This window comes from Cyrtonyx montezumae, unplaced genomic scaffold (genome assembly GCF_038088225.1).
Source record: "Cyrtonyx montezumae isolate F1298 unplaced genomic scaffold, pur_monq_1.0 scaffold_36, whole genome shotgun sequence".
NCBI classification, from domain to species: domain Eukaryota; kingdom Metazoa; phylum Chordata; class Aves; order Galliformes; family Odontophoridae; genus Cyrtonyx; species Cyrtonyx montezumae.
In genome coordinates this window covers 4,190,156-4,208,773 of record NW_027072041.1, presented here as the reverse complement: position 1 = coordinate 4,208,773, position 18,618 = coordinate 4,190,156, and the positions used below count along the sequence as shown (strand labels likewise).

At 35.7% G+C, this 18,618-nt stretch overlaps 1 protein-coding gene across 1 annotated transcript in view; it reads left to right on the top strand.

Moving 5' to 3' along the window:
- The window catches only part of ALDH1A1 (aldehyde dehydrogenase 1 family member A1), a 33,851-nt gene extending 18,995 nt beyond the window's left edge, over nt 1-14,856 (top strand). The window contains exons 6-13 of the mRNA XM_065745459.1: nt 534-662; nt 1,764-1,877; nt 3,161-3,263; nt 3,781-3,965; nt 7,935-8,099; nt 9,903-10,060; nt 11,990-12,064; nt 14,257-14,856. Coding sequence (XP_065601531.1) covers nt 534-662; nt 1,764-1,877; nt 3,161-3,263; nt 3,781-3,965; nt 7,935-8,099; nt 9,903-10,060; nt 11,990-12,064; nt 14,257-14,329 — 1,002 coding nt within the window. The 3' untranslated portion in view covers nt 14,330-14,856. The remainder of the gene's footprint in view (nt 1-533; nt 663-1,763; nt 1,878-3,160; nt 3,264-3,780; nt 3,966-7,934; nt 8,100-9,902; nt 10,061-11,989; nt 12,065-14,256) is intronic.
- The last annotated feature ends 3,762 nt before the right edge of the window (nt 14,857-18,618 follow it).

Sequence of the window (18,618 nt, the reverse complement as noted above, 5' to 3'; positions counted from 1 at the left end):
TGCATTTTCACAGGCACAATGGTAAAAAGCCACTAGAATTATTTTCAAAGGGGTGGAGTTCTTTCCCCCATCCTTGTTATCCCTTACACTGCTGAATATGGGATCCAAAGGAGCCAGTGCTCTCCATTCCAGCTGAGCTAAGCACAATAGAGAGATGACAGTTAAACCACCAGGGAAGAGTGCAGAGGCAATACTACTCGTTATTACTTTGTCTCTCTTTGAAAACTGAATTGATGACAGATCATTTAAGAAACAAGATAACAAAAATGACACCTTTACTACTAATCCTGAAGCTTTGTTAGAGGTGTACTCTTGCTGTTTCCTGTGCTTGGACTCACATATACCAAAATCACCAATCAGTATCAATTTGTACATGGTTTGCTAGTTGCTTTTTCAAAATATCTTCACACTGAAAAGAGTACAATAAAAAGTTTGATCATTCAGCTGACAATCTGTGCTACAATCATAGAAAAAAGCTAAGACATTTTGGTTATGTGTTAGTAATCGGATACACATTCTCATTTGCCTTTTAGTGGAACTTCCCATTGGTTATGTTTATCTGGAAGATCGCTCCTGCACTTTGTTGTGGAAACACGGTGGTTGTCAAACCAGCAGAACAAACACCTCTGAGTGCCCTTTACATGGGATCCTTAATTAAAGAGGTAAGTTGGTAACAACATAGCTTTTTGCCCTTCTCAGATGTGTAATAGAACACTGCAGCTGAAATGCCACATAGGTAATGTAAGCTAGGCTGCCCTTTGAAAGTACTTTTCATTACATGTCTAGCCTTGTACTATGGAACTTACCTACTGTAACCAGTTAAGTAAATTCAGGGCAAAAGCATGCATATACACAGCCTCATACACTCCCACAAACAGAGTTTAAAAAGTTAAAAAAAAAAAAAAAAGAAAAAAAATTACAATACTAATTTAATAAACCCCATTCCATTCTTTGGCAAAGATATTTGCACAGTGCATTTCAAAGTCAAAAGTAAACATTAAGTCAGGAGTAGGGTATTTAGAAGTGAGTGGCAAGGACTTTATTAGCATAGTTATCACAGAAAAGAACCTGTTTGTACAGCTAATTATTATTATTTTTTAACTGAACAAACCTTTCACCCGCCTGGGTTTATAATTAACAGAGAGCTGTAAATCCTCATTGCTTGAGTGATGCCAAGCTTGTGAACTCTCTTCACACTGAAAATGCCAGAATACACTTTGTGCTCTTGAACACAAGGAATGTTATAGTTCATCCAGTGGCTTCAAAGTGGCATTGGCTATTGTACCTAGCCCAGTAAACACCCAAAGAACGGTTAAATAGTTTAGCTATCTTGTTTCCCAATAAGATCAACAAATGTAATCTAACATGTTTGAAGAGTTAGCGTGGACTTCAGCAGTCACCAGCGCAGTAACCTTGCAGTATGTTACTGACAATGACTTAGCACATTTTATTTTTCTGCTTCAAAACCATGATTCAGCAAAGCTGTGGTTTGCTATTTCATACAAAGTAAATGAGTATTAAGACTGAACTAACTGCTAGGATTTTGTATTTCAATGAAAATGCTTTTAGATTAGTTACAGTGGGATAACTTAAAAAAAAAATCTAATGTATTCTTTCTATTATTTTTAGCAATAAATATCAAAAAGTTTATTTATGTGGGAAAGAAAGTTACATAGAACTGAGAATTAAAGTCAGTCTATAAGATACATTCTCCTAGTCATTACCATGTCCCTGATGTTATGGGGTTCTCTTTTACAATTCAGGCAGGATTTCCACCTGGAGTTGTGAATATTGTGCCAGGCTTTGGACCCACCGCTGGAGCAGCAATTTCTCACCACATGGACATAGATAAAGTGTCCTTCACAGGCTCCACTGAGGTATAACGAATGCAAGAAAATATAACTGTGCCCCAGTGATTACCAGTAATGATTTAATGTCTAACTTTTTCTGTGTAACTATTTTAACTTTTTCCTTTCTTTTGGCTGCTGGTTTGTTAAACAAAGTCTGTTAAATGATTTGTTGGTTACCATTTCTTTTAAGAGTATTTAAACAATCTTTGTATTGCAGGAAAACCCTTCAAACAAAGGCACATCATGACATACAATAGCTTCTATTATATTAATGCTATTTTAAGGCTTTTCCTTTAAAGACAAAACATTTTTATAATTTTTTTGTTTACTTCTTAATAAAAATAATATAAAAATGCAAAAAAAAACTTAAAGAAGTTGAGCTGTATTGTCTTTAATAACAGCACGATGGTAGCAATTTACTTCAGAAATCTTGTCATTGGACCTGCACACACTTAGGTGAAGTAATGACATTTCTGTACTTGAATAATACAGATGATGACTGGGAAGTTCTTAGAAGTTTATTAGAATGTTTATCCGTTCAACAATTGATAAGATCACTGTTAATTTTCCCGAACTTTTACTCTCAAGAGCAGTTGTAGATATAACTGAAGATTTGTCCTTCTGGCACTAAAAAAATTTGTCCTTACTGGTGTACTTTATGTTATCTATCTGGGTGCATACTTCATAGAAATACTGCCAATTGGTATTTTAACTTCTTGAATGTACATTCCAAAGATAAATATCATTGCCTCATATCAACAGTCAGTACAAACTGAGAAAACCCAGAAACCTTGACAGCAAAAGTTGTGGGAAAAGGACCCCAAAGCAAAGAGATATAAGAACCATTCCACAGATATTCCCAGGGGACAGTAACAACTATAATTCCTAGTGCCCAGTATAGCTCCAAAGGCAAGTGGACAGGGGAACATATTTCTAGATGTTGGTTCCTGTCATTTATCTGTGAAAGTGTAATTTATCAGGAAGAAATTCTGTTCCCGAAATCAGGAAGACTGTCACTGTAAGGATGTCATCCATTGGTTGCAACACACTAGCAAAAGCTGCAACTTCCACAAGCATCTTCCCTCACAATTTTCCCTGCAATTTTTCACATTTAAAAAAATTCCTCTACTGATGCCATCAACTGAAAGAAACAGCATAGACTCTCTGCATATTCATGCGCAGTACCTCTTCTTCTTTCAGATCTCCTTGTCTCTGATAAAGGAGAAACTACAACTATGTACTGTGATTATGAGTTTTGAGTGTGGGTGGGTCATATTAATCTTTTTTAAGTGACATTTTTTTTCTTTCAGGTTGGCAAACTGATCAAAGAAGCAGCAGGGAAGACAAATCTGAAAAGGGTTACATTGGAACTTGGAGGAAAAAGTCCTAATATCATATTTGCAGATGCAGACTGTTAGTAGCATTTTCATTATATAAATTGACTACTTTTTATTTTGTAAAAAATGACTCATATCTGAATAAGGAAGAGTTTTGTGTGCTTTTCTTGCTATGTTTCTTGTAGTGCTGTAATTTTAAAGTAAAATGTCATTAGCAATTTCTGGCTGTTTGGCTGGATTGAAGTGTCTGTCCATCTGCCAACACTTACTTATTATAACTATGATTCTAATGCAAAAAGAATTCAGAATAAAATCCAGATAGATGGTTTATTTACTTCCTAGTGGACTTCTCATGGTAATGCTGAATCAATATTTGACATGTAACAGTTGAATGTGTTTTGATTGAGAATGCTGTGCTACTGTATATAAGAGTAGCTTTGGACATCAATGAAATTAATAGATACTTATGTTTTAAATGGTCATGAAAATAAAAGGTACTAAAAAGAGAAATGAGATGGCATGACAAAAGTTTGCATATAAAAATGAGGTGACCACTCAAATTTATGACTTACGAACTCTGCATTTCTTTGCAGTGGATGAAGCTGTGGAATTTGCACATATTGGTCTGTTCTACCATCAAGGACAGTGCTGTATAGCAGGATCCAGAATTTTTGTGGAAGAGCCTATTTATGATGAGTTTGTTCGCCGGAGCATTGAACGAGCAAAGAAGTACACTCTTGGGGATCCTCTGTCACCTGGTGTTCAGCAAGGCCCTCAAGTGAGTAATATTATATGTCTCTCATTTAATTTTGGCAGAACATCACACTTTAATGTACTCCTAAATCCGTTCTTATGTTAGTGTTAAGGCTGAGAACCATTGTCCAGTGACTAGACTGCAGAATCAGGGGAAAAATTCGGAGTGAGGATTGTTTGTATTACCATCAGAGAATTAGTATTGTAATCAGGAGTATGATTTCGTTCTCTTTTCCAGATCCACTTTATATGGAAAGGGGACAGTTATACAGAATTTAAATGCACTGATAAAGCTCCAATGCAACAGCTGCAAAAGTACAAGTTGATCACCCATGTTATAGTGCTAATATTATATTCAATTGGTGCCTCAGTATATGACTAACTTGAGAAAAATAAAGCTGAAAACACTTCTCACTATTTTTCAAGGTGCTAAGTTTTCATTATACTGATCTCAATTTTAGAATACCACACAATTAAAAAGCAGGATTTTGTATTTTCTCCTGCTTGTATTAAAAGATTATGCCAACAGCTTTCCCATTAAACGGAGGCTGAAATACAACATTAAAAAGCATTATTATCATAGTGCTTTGGATTTGTGGATTCTGTTGATCACATTAGAATATTGTTGAATACAGAATATTCATTTTCATCCTAAGTCTTACACCCATATTAGTTTGTACTATAGGATATTTAAATTCCTGACAGCACAACTACAAACAAGTTTGATCACCACAGAAGAAGGGAACTGTAACAGAGATTAAGCAAAAGATTGAGACAAAGGAAGTCCTTCACATTTGATAATGTTCTGTAATTCTTCATTGATTTATGCAGTCATGTTATCAGAAAAAATGAACTACTAAATTAGAAAATTGCATTCTAAGCCATAAAAGGTTTGGAGAATGCAAAAGCAGTAAAAAACAATATTTTTATATTCTGCACTGTGTCTAGCTAATGAACTAATATATTAAGCTAACTAAATCTACATGTCAGAAGGCAGGAAGTTTCTAACATTGAATCTTAAGGAATTCAGATGTGTATCTATCTGTTGTACAGCTAACACAGAGCTAACAGGGATCCAATTTCATACGATTGTTACTTTTACTGAGTATGAAATTCATAATACCAATTTAAATGCAAAAGAAAAGTAAAATTTTACTTAAAGGCAGACATTTAAATACTGGGGAAAAAAAAGGAATTACTGAATACATTTGCCTTTCTTGATCTCTTCTTTTCTCTTAGCAAGCTTTAGTAGAAACCTTTAGATTTTCATAGGTTATCAAAGTTTCTCCTGCTAAAATTGTATGTTTTTGTTTTTATTATGTTGTTCACATAGTCTCATTATAAAGGAAAAATACAGCAGTGCAGTTTAGATTAATTTATTTTGTGGTAATTGCTTTAAATATGTTTGTATTACATTCCATGCTGTTCTTTACATCTTCCTTTCAAAACGCAAACTGATTCACTATGTTCCTGAGTCACATAGCCTCCTTGAAAGACAAATTTTTCCCCCAGTTCTTAACTCTCAGGGGCAGCACCTACCTCAGGCCACAAGTTTGGGTAGCGCATTGCACAGTAGGCAAGAGGGAAAATGCAAAAGCCCTGCTGAAATGTAAAATAACACATATATGATAATTCACACATTATTAAGAAAAAATATGATGATAACAATAACAAAGGAATTGCTGAAAACAATTTGAACTGTGTCATCTAAACATTTTCACATTGTGCTGTTTATGCACAAGAGATATTTGGCCACCAGGGTAGCAGAAACTTTGTCTCCCACATGCACTAAGGCAATTGTTTGAAAGCATAATGACAAGGGAAGCACATGTAACTAAAAATCACCTCCTTATAAATATCCTTAGAAATAAATATCCTTAAAATTATAAGCTTTTATCACAGCTTTGGTTGAATACAGGTTTAGTCTAATATACATCCAGGAATCCCCAGATCTTTTCAAATGCTATATTATTGTATGAGTGAAATGCTATTTATTGTTTAAATGAAATGCCACCTTTCTTATTGCATGAATAAGAGAATAAGATGTACGTCTACTTTACTGGCTGATGAATATGATCACAGAAAAGCAACGTCTGTGCAAGGGTCCCCCTAGAAGTAATCTTAGTGTCTTCATCAGCTAATGCTTGAAAGGCTGAACTCTGAAAGAATGAAGTGTCTTGAAATCATTATAAAGAACTTTTTTCTCTAGTTATCCAGAATCACAGAATCACAGAATTGTAGGGGTTGGAAGGGACCTCTAGAAGTTATCGAGTCCAACCCTCCTGCCAAAGCACTCCCTAGCCCAGGTTGCACAGATAGGCGTCCAGGCGGTTCTGGAACGTCTCCAGAGAAGGAGACTCTACCACCTCTCTGGGCACAGTGCTCCATCACCTGCACTGTGAAGAAGTTCCCATGCACATTTGTGCAGAACTTCCTATGCTTCAGTTTGTGTTCATTTCTCACTGTCCTATCACCACAAAGTTCTGAGAAGAGTCCAGCCTCATCCCTTTGCCTCCTACTCCTTAGATATTTATAGACATGGATCATATCCCCCCTAAGACTTCTTTTCTCAAGGCTGAACAGATGCAAGTTTCTCAGCCTTTCTTCATAAGAGAGGTTTTCCATGCTCTTCATTATCTTTGTGGCCCTCTACTGGACTTTTTCAAGGTTACCCCTGTCTTTTTTTGTACTGGGGAGCCCAGAACTGAACACTACTCCAGGTGAGGCCTAACTGGGGCAGAGGATCATCTCCCTTGACGTGCTGGCCAAACTCTTCTTAATGCACCCCGGGATCCAATTGGCCTTCTTGGCCACCAGAGCACACTGCCGGCTCATGGCCAACCTGTCATCCACGAGGAACCCAAGGTCCCTCACCTCAGAGCCCCTCTCCTGCAGGTCACCCCCTAACCTGTACCAGTGCATGTGGTGATGTACTGGAGCATGCAGAGATGTGGGGGAAGACCTGTCTCTGGAGACACTCAAGACTAGGCTGGACCAGGCACTGAGTAATCTAACCTAGCTGTGGATTTCCCTGTTCATTACAGGAGATTTGGATTAGACAACCCTTACAGATCCCTACTGAATCAAAGGATTCTATGATGCTATAAATAAATAAATATATGTGTTGTATGTCTCCACCAAACAAGCCTTACCATTGAGTTTTTCTTGAAATAATGTTACTTTGTAGATATTTTCTCTAATGCATAAAATGCTGATTAGTTGATTGGAAGAGGGAAGAGAAAAGCACATGTGCTCTTTCTCATTCTATTTACAATATCTTCTTTTATCTCTTTTGTGGCTAAAAACTGGAGGAGGTCAGAGAAATATTAACTGCCATCATAAACTCCTTTTCTAGCCAAAGACACTGCAATCTGCTGTACCATAGAGCCAAACTGTTATGTGTTTATCATATGCAGTCTTGCTTTGTGAACATGGGGAAGAAGGGCAGAGATTGGCTTCATCCAGTAGAAAAAAAATCTGTAATCTGTTTCATAAAGCTGAAAGTCTACATTCTACTAAGAACTCAAAAGGACTTGAAAATAGCACTGAATTTCACTAATATTGTACTATTGCTTCTTAACTTTCTTTGATGGCTTAGGAAAACAGCAGGGCCAGACTATCAGTCCCAGTGATGTACAGGAGAATCTTGCAAGCTAGGTCAATTGCTCTGTTATAAATGCAGAAACAAGCTCATCAGTTGTCATTTGGATTAATCATTTGCAGCTGAGGATAGTTCTGGAAAAAGTATCAAATATGTTTATTTTATAGATTTTTTTTTCATTTATACTGAAGATGCACACACTATCACTCCCTGTATAGCTGATTTCTCTGTGTGAAAATTTCAGATTACTGAATAGTTTTGAGAAGTTATTGACAAGAATGTGTGCCAGGCTCTCCAGATGTTTCTCTTCAGTGTATGCAATTGAACAATGCTGGAACATTGTTAAGTTGTGGGTTAGACACTGTTTTCATTCCTGTATTTCTTTTAACTTAGATTGATAAGGAGCAGTTTCAAAAAATCCTGGATCTAATTGAGAGTGGGAAAAAAGAAGGAGCCAAACTGGAATGTGGAGGAGGTCCATGGGGAAACAAGGGTTACTTCATCCAGCCCACAGTTTTTTCTAATGTTACAGATGATATGCGCATCGCCAAAGAAGAGGTAAATAAATTCTTGGCAGTCAGTACTGGAGATTTTATGTTTAAATGTGTGTACAATATATCCATTCGGAAGATCAAGTGACTATATAAAAATGTTCCAAGTAAATGTGTTTCCAGGCTGCTGTTTAAAGTCTTTTTCTTAGTTTCTTATACCCCTTTCACCAGCTCATTAGAGGTCAGTGAGAGGAGTATGAGGCTGACCTGACAACAAAGTCTCCACCTTAAGCTGGTAAGAGATAAGAAATGTTAAGGCTGGGTCTGTTAATTACATCACTCCATACTGCCCACGGCTCACATTTCAGCTATGGTAACTGTAACAGAGAAACAAATTTTGAAAACAGTTTGTGAACTCTGCACTCTGTAAGGAGCAGCTCAAGTTGCGGTTTTGACACAAATATGCACCAAACAGCTATTTTGCAATGAGTTGTGCTTCCACAGGTGTTTTGCTTGGTGACAATTACAGTGAAGAAATCTTTTGCCCCTGTAGTGTTGCTTAATCTAAATTCCTTTCTAAAGTACCCACACAGCACTGAAGGGCTTGTACTGAACCAACTAAGGGAATGATGCTAGGTCAGCAGAGACTAGCTGGAGAGAAGAGGGTTATGACCGCAAATCAGTTCTGTAAGCAAACTTTCAAACTGAAGTTGTGACCTCTTCACTCTCTATGTTGTTTTGTTTTGTTTTGTTTTTCATTTGTCTGGTGCAATTACTGTTGATTATATTTCTTCATGCTAGAAGGCTCCTTCAAAATTGTTAGAAATCTAAGAGTTACTTTTTTTGCCAGCAAGACTGCTAATGCAATCGGCTACACATACCAAGTACATTTAGTAAAAAATCAACAGGCTAAGTTAAAATGAACACCAGAGCACTGAGAGCTAATAGCAAATGGGAGAAGGACAGAATAAAGCTGCCCAGAAAGTAATTTTGAGTGTTTCTTCTGATCTATAGAACAGGTAGAAAACATTGCAGAGATGTTTCCTTGCAGGTTTATTCATTTCCTTTAGTTCAGCAATACAGTAAGAACTGATTGTCTGACAATATTTTGATTCTATTAAGTAACAAAACTGCAAAGAGCAAAGGCAATTTAAAGAATACTTGGATTTTGAATCTCAGTTTTTTTTTGTAAATAATTCCTTCCGACACCAATTAGAAACTAGGACTAAAGATTTTCCAATAAAATCAAGTAAACAATAAACAATGGGAACAAAATTAATTAGATGCAGCAATGCCCCCCTACCCTATAATGCATTAGCATGAAGTAGTAGGTCACAGTCATATACAGCTGCTAACAGAGAGAGACAGCAGTGAGAAAGCAAGTATTTTCTCATATAGAACCCAGAAAGAGAGAAGAATTTACATATACACTTGGTGTGTATGTTTAATTGTGCCATTATCTGCAAAGATGGAAGTCCAATAAAACATGTAGGAGAGAGAAATTTAGTTTCCCAAAGAAATATCAGTTGGCTGGTCACCAGTATAGATCTGTAACATACTGTGACTCCATGACAGATACCTTTATGCTAGGTGTCTCTTCTTACTATTTACTTTTTTTTTTTTTTTCTTATTTATTTTTTTATTCAGTGGGTTTTTTTTCCTTTTACACGAGGCTAACTTGATTTGCTCCATGCTATAAAAATCTTAACTCTATGTTAATTTATAACCCTTTTTAGGACTCTAACTTGTATACCCTTGACTGAATTAATTTAGGAACAGGACTGAAAGAAATTGTTTTCATTATGTATAAATTGTTTGTGATAATGAGATACGCTAGTCCACTTTGCGTATTTGTATATGCCTAAAACAGATATTTGGACCTGTTCAACAAATCATGAAGTTTAAAACTATTGATGAAGTTATCAAGAGGGCAAATAACACTACCTATGGCTTAGCAGCAGCAGTTTTTACCAAAGACATTGATAAAGCACTGACATTTGCAGCTGCTCTTCAGGCTGGGACAGTATGGTAAGTCATGACTCACTTAAATCTTCACTTAGAAAGGTGAAAACTTCTTCTGGTGGTATGTTATTGTGTTTCAACACTTACTTGTCCACACCTATTGAGATATTACGTAAAGACTTCTTCTTGGTCTTCACAAAATTGCCCTGTAAACTTAGTCTGAAAAAATTAAATGTACTTGATAGAACGGAAAGAAAACAGGAGGAAATACAGTAAAATTTCTGTCCTCTTTTCCACCCAGGATTTGGGGATAGCTCAATACACACTTATTCTGAAGGAATCATTTTCTATAATGTGCACATAAATCCATTACTTGAAGTCGCTTGACTGTTAATGTGTTCAAAATATCTTCCTGTGAACAAAAAGGCTGATAAAATGTAATTCAGAAAAAAAGGGGATGGAAGAAGCAGGGTCTGTGATGATAGAACAAGGTGAAATGGCTTCAAGCTTAAAGAGGGGAGATTTAGTTTGGATGTAAGGAAAAAGTCTTTACAGAGAGGGTGACGAGGCAATGGAACAGCTTGCATAGAGATTTGGTTTATGTCCTATACCTGGAGACTATTGAGGCAAGGCTAGATCAGGCCCTGGGCAACCTGGTCTAACTCTGGCATCCCTGTTCATTGCAGGGGATTTAGACTAGGTCACCTTTAAAGATTCCTTCCAACTCTAAGGGTTATATGATTCTTTCATTCTAAGAACTGTTACAAGGTGGAAGGAAAAGATGCTAAGGGGAACAATAAGGCAGAAAAAGCATGCAAAACTTTCATGTAGAAATGGAAAAGGAAAAGGTAACCTACATGGAACTGAAAAAGCAAAGGCTTGGGGGAATAAAAATGGAAACCTGAAGAAACGGCAGACTATTTAATGACTGACAAAGAGGTTTACATTTCCCTATCAGAAAGTGAACAATTAATTACACTTGAACTCAAAGCATGTGTACTTCCTATTTTTTATCTGAAAGGATATGCCACCAGTACAAATTCCTGCTGATGTACTGTGACCTGAAATCATACCTTTTATAAAAGTTAATATTTGAACTAATATTCTTTCAAAAGTAAGAAAGGTTTTAACAAAAGTAAAATCTTAGTTTTCAACTCTCATTGCATAGTAATAGTACTGATCTGTCTAGGAATCATTAACAATGAAAAGAAACTTCTTTATTGAGTTATAGAATATGTGGAGTGGGAAGGAACCCAAAAGGATCATAGAGTCCAACTCTGGGTTTTACACAACAGAGCCCAAATTTAAATTCTATGTCTGAGTGCATTGCCCAAATGATACTTGAACTCAATCAGGTTTGACTACTGCCCTGGGGAGTCTTCTCCACTGCCCAGCCACCCTCTTGATAAATAACCTTTTCCTAATATCCAGTTCTTTTCATAATAAACCATTAGACTGTCAGTGGAAAAACTGTAAGACGTGAAAACAGAGAATATCTGATTTGACAATATTGCAATATAGAAAGACCTCCTCAGCTACGGAGTAGAATGCATATTCTGCCCAAATTCTTCCTAGTATAAATTCCTATTCCATCCTTATTCATTGGCTTCTTTTTTTTCTCAGCCACATTACAGAATGGTTTAACACTGAGAAGAATCAAACAAAACTTCCTAAACAGATATTAAAATGATCTGAATTTACCTATTGGAAGTATACATGGAGAAGAATTATCTGTACTTAGTCTTTGGTTTGGGAATTGATTCATTAATTAGGAAGGATATTCATTGTTATTATAAAAAGAAAGATATGACTTTCTCTCAGCTTGAAGGCATTTGATAAGTTAGAGCCTTCATCCTAGTAGCATATTTCTTGCAAATACATAACTCTTGTATTTTACAAATATCACCACAAATGCATTATAGTTGATGGTACAACAGTGACTTTTCAGAAGTGAAAAAAGACTTTTTTCTAAAGACTTGTTTTTAATTCTTTTAGGGTTAATTGTTACAGTGCATTGTCAGCTCAGTGTCCTTTTGGAGGATTTAAGATGTCAGGAAATGGAAGAGAACTGTAAGTAAACGATTTTGACACTGTAGAGTCACAGGAAACAGAAAATTAAATTCCAAGCTACAGTTATTAATATTCACACCTAGAATCCCCATCTTGAGATTTTGTCAAACTGTGCAATACTCAGAAATCTCATGTTGTCAGGTGAAATGTCAAGAAAAGAATTCCTTTAAAAAGCCAGTTTTCATCATAACTGCTTGTAGTAGTTTGCAGTCTACTGATATGCAAAACTAATCAATGTTTTTATGGTATACAGTTTTTGCATGATATAGAAAGTGTCATTACATGCATATATGTACACAGAAATCATGCATAGTTTGTGGAATACCCTTTAAGTGCCCCTATTTTAGGAGTGCAAGACATTTTGAAATCCTTGAAATTACTAACCAACTTGATCAAATATAATGTCAAAAATAACTGTTTACACAATACTACTTCAGACTTTTGGTCTTTTCCCAGAAAAGTGGGAAAATAAGTGGAGCAGTCTATAGAAATGAAAATTTAATCAAATTGTTTCAGACTTGCAAGATTTAATCCAGTTTCGGTTTGAATCAGGTCTTGTTTAATCTACATTCATTCTGATGTTCATATTAGCATTAGATTCATATCATGCACTATAAATTTAAAGATAAGATATCCTAAACTTTTAATACATTATAGCATTTTTTTTATTTGGAGCTTTTTAGAGAATAAATCACAGCAGTCTTTTGTTAAGAATTGCAAGTGAAATCCATCAGAACTATTTTTTTCCTATTTTATGAGAGAGAAAACCTAGGGCTTTCTTGCTTCCTTATTAATGGATTCAATATGCTCCTGACAGCAAATTAGGTCCTAACAACTTCAAAGCGAACTAATTTGTACCCATGCTGAGAGCATCAGAAAATGTCAAAATGAAAACAAACAAAATGATAAAAAAACAAAAACAAAACAAAAAAACAACCCCACCACATCTAGAGCATTACTAACATAGACTGTTTTGCACTTGAATGGTGAAAATTGGGAAATCTTCTCTTCTGAATGATAGACTTTTGAAGAATTATTTTGAAGAATTATTTGCTGGAGAAAAAAAAAGAAAAGAAAACTGGAAATAAATAATATCACAGAAATGAACTACTGTGCATTTTGAAGGAGTTCAGCTTTTCTGCAAATGAAGTTCTTCCTAATGTATGGTCCAAAACAGCTACTAGTGCACCAATAAAAAAAATATTTCTACTGAAAAGCAAGGAAAGAGTAAGCACCAGATAAAGGTCTGACATGGAAAATAATAAAGAAAGAGAATAAAAAGAAAATTTTAAAGCTTTGTAAGAAGGTGGGAATCAGTTGTAGGAGTGGCAGAAATATGTGTGGAAAATTTTCAGTTTCAGCCATCAGTTTCCTGGAATCTCAGAATAAAAATCTCTAGATAGTTCTTGGAATTTTAACACCATTATTAAGTAAACTACTACATTTCATATATTAAGAGAATGCATCTCTGAAACAGTAAGAAAATTGGAATTCATTTTCCCACAACACTGAGTCCTGAGTACAGATATCTGTTTTGCATACATATGTATCCAGTAAGACTTCTGGGAACTGAATAGCATTGCATTGCAGCAACTATTTGTTCTAAAAAGTAATCAAGTTATGTCTAAATTCCTTTCCTGCATCAAATGCCAACCAGCTAGGCACACATGTAGCTTCATCTTGTCATGTAAAACATAAAGGTGGAATAATGTTAAGAACATAACAGTAAGATTAAGTATTTTTCACTATCTGGGAGATTTCACAGAGGATTAATTATCACTCCAATTTATTTGAGGTTAAGATTTTATTTGTTTGACACTGGAAAAGACTCTTGACAGCTGAGGAAGGCTTTGACAAAAGGCTTGTTGAGTATGCCTGCAAAGACCTAACACATGCCTGATTTGTTGCACAGAAACTCAGTTTAGAATGCACTACACTGATCGAATGCCATTCTTTTGCACAGAAATGAAACCACTCTCTTTCCCAGTTTTCCCAGGCAACAATTGTTACAGCTTTTTGAAAGGCATCCGAAAGCAGTCTAGCTGCACAGATGTCTTACAAATATGTCTATTATCCCTGTTGCACATCTGCTCAATTGAACAGCACCACTAAAGAAATCATTGGGGACATAATTCATATAAAAAGTATTAACCTATTAATCTCTGTATTGCTCTTGATTCTCTTTTGTCTAGGGGAGAATATGGCCTTCAAGAATACACTGAAGTTAAGACTGTCACAATCAAAATCCCTCAGAAGAACTCATAATGCTGCTTGATGTGCAGAATTAAGTCTTCAAATGAACCTGAAAAAGCTGTTTGAATTCTGAAATGTTTTAAGTCCCGAATTATTCATTAACCTTTTAACTTTCTGATTGTAAAAGCAAAACTTGCTTATATTAACAGTATAAACAATAAAGTAGAAAAAAAATTAATGTAATTTACTGAGAAAGGGAAAACTTAATGTTTTGAGAATGACTAACTCCTTTGAAATTCATATTAAGAATTATTTTTATTTTCAGTGGAAGCTCTCCATAGTGTTATGAGAATGTTCCTTTTTCTTTACATCTTGCTGGTACTGTATGAATTTATGTGGTCTTCTAAATGTTAGATGGAAAGCTATCTTTTCTTTGTGGCCTTAACAAAAGCACTTACGATTAACTAGCAGGTAGATAGTCTTTGTGTCTTTCAAAAATAGTATACTTCTAGATAACTTTCTTCAACTGCTGAATTTTTGATTAAATTGAGTATGACACAAATGTAATCTGGATAATATTAAAGAATGACAAAATGCAACTTCAAAAGTTGAGAGTACTTTTTCTTTAGGCTTTTCTATTATACTGACTGTTGCGTGGAACATATTTTACATCCTAAAAGATGCACTACTGTCTCAGTGGTATGTTTAGGTCACTGTAAGTACAACACTGGGTTCAGAGACTAAACTCCCTAACTCTTTGAGAGTGTCATAAATGGAAAGATGTGAACATACAGAACATTGGCCCATTTGCTAAGAGGCAGCATTTGGCTTTGTAGTGATAAATACATCAAAAAATTCTTAACAGATGACAAACAGGAAATAATGAGAGAAAGGAAGATGAGAATTTCCTTTATGATTCCTATCTGCTGCATTTTCCCTGTACTCCTATATCTGTATATAACTTCAAAGTTTTCCTGCCTCTTCCCTCTTCTAGTCCATCTGTTTTCTTTAATTTTTCTACCTAGACTCTTCTGTTTTTATTGTACATGTGTATACTCTGATAAAGGCCCCCTGCAGACATAGGTGTTCCAGTCTGATTATAACCACATAAAGTCCTACTCCACCTGTGTGTTTCTGGTACCCCACAATTCTTTGCTAGCTCAGCCATCAACATCCTCTGGCAGCTGCTGGCCATGATCGGAGAACAGAAAAGCTCTGTCTGCAGATATCAACTATAGGATTTGCATAGCCCACTGATAATAGAATTATGTTTTGTCTAAGCTTCACTAAAGTTCCAATTCATCTCAATAGTCAGTTTGTTAGTTTGAAACAAAACTTTACTTATACCCTTATGTACAAGCTCTGCCCACTTGTAAGTATAAAACACACATAAAACACACATTTTTACACAGTAAACATGAAGTTGGTTCTCATGTCCAAGAATGGTGCTTCAGCACCACACAACTGCAAATCCAGTCCTACTGGGCTATGCTAGATGCTACACAAGCACGAGCAAAGAATGACTTGGAAATGCAACCCAAGTAGAGAAAAAAAGATAAAATAAATACAAGACTGCAAATACATACACTAGTGTTTATGTTTATTTTATATTTTAAGATTCTCAAAGAATTTTAATACTATCCTCAGAAACATTCGGAATCTGTTTTAGTTATTGTTAGTCAATCATTTATTTATTTACAGGCAAAAGAAACCTGATGATATTCTTGTTTTGTCAACTTAAATGATTCAATATGATCAAAATGAAACATCTAATAATGACTTCAATTGGTCAATTTCGCAAAAGTCCTCTGTCAGAGAAGTGTGTCAATGTGTGTACTGCATGTGTGTGAGAGCGAGAGAGAGAGAGAGGGAAAATGAAAACAAAGACTGCCTTTCAACTGCGGTGGAATAACCAACATTTTCAACAAAGCCAAGTGTATGCTTCGATTAATCTGGTGATACACTGAAGTTTTTCCAAAGAGATGCCAATGAAAATAGGTATACTTTTGGCATCTGACAAGTTTAAAGAATTCAGTATATGTGCGTTTGCCTACAGTATTTGGGATATGATTGAGGAAGACACACCAAGGCTTCGATAAGTTTCACAATCCTGTTTATCCAATAGGAGAAAATCAGTTCTTGGTGCGTGACAAAGATGTACCTGGATTTTTGGAAACACAGTCCCCCATTTGTTCCACAACCACTTCATTACTAATGCAGAGTGAAGCTCAGGAGTGTATTTCTCTCCTTAATGCACACACTGTTAGTACTAATACAGTCTGTGAATGCATGTGCACACACACATACATATATACACACAAATAATAAGTTTGTTCTACTGATGAGCCCTTTCACAGCTGAAAGTGTTCATAACTGTGCTTGCATTACTGAAGACTCCATTCTTTGCTACCTGTGCAATATATATGCATATGTGTATAGTGAATTGTCACCCAGTCAATCACCCAGTCTGGGAAGGGATAAATGATGACTTAAACTCTGCAAGTATTACACAGTAATTATTGAGTCCCTTTCTTTCTGGGCTTAAATTACTATCATGTTACACCATTGAAATTTACTAAGACAAAACATGAGAAAAACATGAGAAAAATAGTTGATCTCTATACAAACATTGCTCATAATTTTTAGTAAAGTTCTGCTTAGCCTTTCACAGAGAATAAAATTTTAAAATAGAAGTGATCTTCCTGCATTTCCTTTTAAATATCCTGAAATTTGACTTCCATAATCAGTAGCAATTCCTGAATATACGTTTTTTTGTTGTTGTTGTTGTTTTGATTGAAATAGTGATATTTTAAATGTATCAATGGATGCCTAAGCAAAAAATCTACTATAAAATCCCAGTTGTATTGAGTGGGATGATTCCGTTCACACATAAAAATTTCTAAATTGTAACACTATTGAATGCACTCCCTCCACTTTCCTGAAAGTGACTGGGAACTTATTTTTGCATATTTATTGGAAAGTTATGTCATTCTTATTATTTTACACCATATGGAAAAGCAAGTCCTAAAAATCTGAAGTCCTTAAAGTCTTGCCACGGCAGGTGCATCCCCATCTTTGCACACAATAGTGCAGTAAGTTTTAAAGAGAAGGAAAACTACTGAATGGCAACCATAAGACAGAAGGACTCTTAAGATATTTCTGTCAAAACAATGAATCAGTAAGGAATTCTCATTCTGTCGCAAGAAAGAAAATTACTGCTAATCCTTGACTGCCAGATATTCAGTTCTTAAGAGACAAAAGAAGATATGGAAAAAATATTCAGGGCAAGAAAGGCATCTGGGTTGGATAAGGAGTGAAAATTCCCTGATGAAGAAGGTTTTAGGGAGGAATTGGAAAAATGTGAGATCTTGGCAAGCAAAAGAGTTTGAGGGGAAAAGAGTAGGATATTCTGTCTGGAACACAAAAAGTGAGTGCAGAAAAGTCAAGTGCAAGAAAAATAGGAGGAAAGGAAAGGAGCAATAGCAGAATTAGAAGTGCAAGAAAGAGTTAGAGCAAAGCTAAGGTCATCTTGAGGTTCTGTAAGATCTCACTGTAATTCTCTAAGAGTTCACGCGAAGAGTTTGAACAGATTAAGTGCTCCCAACTCATCCCACTCCCACTGCAATCATGTTTACTGTCAGATTGTGTTTTCACTGACTGATTCTTCTGTTCTCCACATTCTAGTTCCGAGTTTTCTTGGTGTTAAAATTATCTTCCATTTATCCTTCTCCTGAAAACTGATATTTTAAAAAATCCTTATTTGGAAAGGTTCACTTTAAAATAAAGAAGCAAAGAGGAATCTCTGAAAACTTGGGAATAGTTCCTTGTTAACTTGGTGGGAGGCCTGCCTGATATTTTAGACTCTTCTCAAGGGCTGAATTATAACCTCTGCTATGCTGAGAGAAAAACAGTGGCTTGACAAATATACTGCTCTGGAAACAAAAGTTAAAGATCTGGAAGCACAACATAAACTGACTAAGTCAAATAAAATGCTGTGTAGTCTTGTAGAAAGGGCATAAATCGACTGCTGCATGAAAAAAAATACTTTAGATAGGCATAAGGACCCAGTAAACAGAATTGTGTATCAAGTGGTTTGACCGCTGAAACTCTGACTTCTGAAATTGATCAAAGGGCAGCAACAAAGATGATTCATATATAGAATAATAAACTGGCCATGCAAGAGTAAGAGACCACAGCTACTTCTGCATATTGCTAGTAGATACTGAAGAAAGATTTAGGTTAGCCAGACTGTTGGTTAATAAACGTTAACCAAAATACAAGAAGGCTGTACTGGATGGGAGCAGAATGGAAGTAGGATCAAGTAAGCTATAAGGGAGAGCAACAGGAAAAAGATGTTTCTT